The sequence below is a fragment of the Poecilia reticulata genome, linkage group LG2 (assembly GCF_000633615.1).
Source record: "Poecilia reticulata strain Guanapo linkage group LG2, Guppy_female_1.0+MT, whole genome shotgun sequence".
Classification (NCBI taxonomy): domain Eukaryota; kingdom Metazoa; phylum Chordata; class Actinopteri; order Cyprinodontiformes; family Poeciliidae; genus Poecilia; species Poecilia reticulata.
In genome coordinates, this window is record NC_024332.1 from 12,213,818 (window position 1) to 12,216,784 (window position 2,967).

The 2,967-nt window shown below is 42.7% G+C and overlaps 1 protein-coding gene across 3 annotated transcripts in view; it reads right to left on the reverse strand.

The window, feature by feature from the left end:
- Positions 1–1,675: 1,675 nt before the first annotated feature.
- Positions 1,676–2,967, reverse strand: part of man1a2 (mannosidase, alpha, class 1A, member 2) — a 118,211-nt gene continuing 116,919 nt past the window's right edge. For all 3 annotated transcript variants that reach the window (XM_008431260.2, XM_008431269.2, XM_008431280.2), the window contains exons 13-14: positions 2,468–2,583; positions 1,676–1,942 (exon numbers count right to left, since the gene is read on the reverse strand). In XM_008431260.2, the coding sequence (XP_008429482.2) occupies positions 1,882–1,942; positions 2,468–2,583 (177 nt within the window). In that variant the 3' untranslated portion in view covers positions 1,676–1,881. The remainder of the gene's footprint in view (positions 1,943–2,467; positions 2,584–2,967) is intronic.

Below are 2,967 nucleotides of genomic sequence, written 5' to 3' on the forward strand. Positions count from 1 at the left end.
ATCCTTTTCAGGACATTGATTAAAGTTTTTGGAGGTCATAAAATGTCAACTGGCCCCTCCAACATTCATGAAATAACAATTTTGTTTGACTTGGGTACTTTAGGGGGCTGGTTGAACTTTTGGCAACTTTTGGTATCTTACAAAAAAAAAAAAGAAAAGCGGCACAAATGAAAATTTTAGCAGAACAAACGCTTTCATAAATGTGGGAGGGGCTGGTTGACCTTCTGCAACCTCCAGAAATTTATTCAAATAAAAAAAAAAATTTTATAGCAGCACAAACAAATTATTTTTGCTGCACAAATGTGGCATTAATCTTGTTTGATTTGAAGAAGGTTAAGAGTGTACAAACCCCTTTTTTTAAAATGCCAGGTAGAAAACTGTTAGAGACAAAACAACACCCGCAGAAAAACACGGTGGTGGCAACATCATGCTCTGGGATTGGATTTCTCAAATGGAACTAATTGTTTTTCTCAACAAAATTMATTAGCCTTAATCACATCCAAATCAACAAAATATTTTATTCAGAGAGGCTGAAACAGTTTTTAAACTAATTTTYAAATACTGATTTGCCCAGTTTCCATAAAAAGTTAATTTATATTATTACCAAAACCTAAATTTGTCAACATTTCATTTGCTTTTATAAACAGAATTTTCACATCACACAGTTTGCAAACTAACTCCTTAATTGCTGCAACAGAAGAGGAGAAAAGGCCAAATCCACACGACTGGAAACAGAGCAATGTGGTTTCCTAAATGCTGCTTATCTGCCCATCAGAGGCGAGCAGCAGCCAATCAGGGCGCAGCTGCTGCTCTGACGGGATTCTCTCAGCTGGGACAAACACTGGAGGAAAAACAGATAMAAAAGGACACAAAGGCTTCCAAACTCATAAGGATTGAAATGTCAGCGTCTCAGGGAGCGGGCGGCCGGCGTGGCAGCTGACATTTCACAGCTCTCATTCACACACTCACACACACACACGCTGGTGGCATCAAAAGCCTCGTCGGTATTCGTTTCAATCCCAGTCAAAAGCCGAGGTCTGATCAGCAGCTGGGAAATGTCACTTTACATTGTTTATTCACAGCTGGAGCCGACACTCTGGTTTAGAGAGAGATCCAGGTTTTTACAGGTACAACGGCCAGATTGAAGTNAAAAGGACACAAAGGCTTCCAAACTCATAAGGATTGAAATGTCAGCGTCTCAGGGAGCGGGCGGCCGGCGTGGCAGCTGACATTTCACAGCTCTCATTCACACACTCACACACACACACACACACACGCTGGTGGCATCAAAAGCCTCGTCGGTATTCGTTTCAATCCCAGTCAAAAGCCGAGGTCTGATCAGCAGCTGGGAAATGTCACTTTACATTGTTTATTCACAGCTGGAGCCGACACTCTGGTTTAGAGAGAGATCCAGGTTTTTACAGGTACAACGGCCAGATTGAAGTTCTCGGTTCTTTTAGCTCAATTTGACATTTTAAATACAAAACATTATTACTTCCACCAGAAACACCACAGGAAAGAAGGAAAGGAGGAAGGGACTAAGGAAGTGACGGRGAACATAAGGAAAGAAGGACAGAAACTCAGAAGGAAGGAAGGCAGAAAGGGCAGAGCGAAGGAAGAAAAAACAAAGGAATGAAGGAAGAAAAAATACAGGACAGATGAAGGAAGGACAGAAGGAGGGACAGAAAAAAGGAACAAAGGATGGAAGGACAGAGTAAGAGATTGGAAGGAAGGGTGAAGGAAAACAAGTGTAAAGGAAGGGCACGATAAATCAAGGCAGAAAAGAAAAAAGACAGAAAGACAGAAAGAAGTTAAAGGGATGAAGAAAGGGATGAAGGCCTCAAGAAAAGAACGAGAGGAAGAATAAAAGGACACAAGGGACTAATGTAGGGAAGAAGGGAGGATTAAAGGAAGGACACAAAGTAAGTAAGTAAGGATGAAACTAAGGAGTGAAAAGAAGGACACAAGGAAGGAAAAAAGGACAGAAATAAAGGATAAAAACAAGGCAGCAAGGAATTAAAGAAGGAAGGGAAAAGGAACAAATGAAGGACAAAACATTTAGATCGTGGAATAAAGTGAATAAAGTCTGAAAATACAAACACTGTTCCATAATCCATTTCTTCCATATTTATCCAGTGAGCTCTAATAGTGAGCTCTAATTCCAGACTGCAAAGGAAGCCTGGGAAACTGGTGAGAAAAGCAGCTGAGAGCCTGAAGGGGATCATTTACACAGAGCAGCCACCAGGGGGAAGCAGTGAACCACCAGAGCAATTCTCCCCAGACTCTGAGCTGCTGTTCAACTCAACAGTGATGGGATGGAAAACCAAACCAGGGATTCCCTCTGCATCAAACACACAGGCATAAAGCATCTACTGCTTTGGTTCTGGGAAAAAYCCAACTTATACTGGACTTTTACAGATGAAACCGTCTAAGTGTTGAGGAGGAAACTGCTTCAAATCAAACTCACTTGAGCGTCTCGGCKAGGAAGAAGCTCTGCTGCACGTCATCGTAGGTCGGGTTGGACGAGTAGACGTCCTTCACTCCGGAGAAGCCTCCACTGACCCGGCAGTACTTATCAATGGCCTGGAGGAGACAGGATGGAGAAAGGGAAGGATGTAAGAGTCTTGTCAAACCTKATAGTGCGGCAGACTCCGTTCCATTGRGGACCAAATTGCAACATTTGTTACMTTTTTGGCTGCTGCGGTTCGCTTTAACACTGCACTGAGTCAAATCAACCAAATCCTTTGAAAAACCTGTTACCCTACTTGCCTGTGGAGGCGCTACACCAAGAACGACGATGACACAAAAYCCGAGAAGACGACACTGAGCACAACTTCCTTCCTGAGCACAACCATCTAAACAAAACTGGTGTATCATCAGATTTCAGAGGTTGTAGGATTCCTCTTTTGCCTTTGGCAAAACACCAAGAGACATTTCTCCAGCTACTGTTAGACTCGCTAGCGGGTT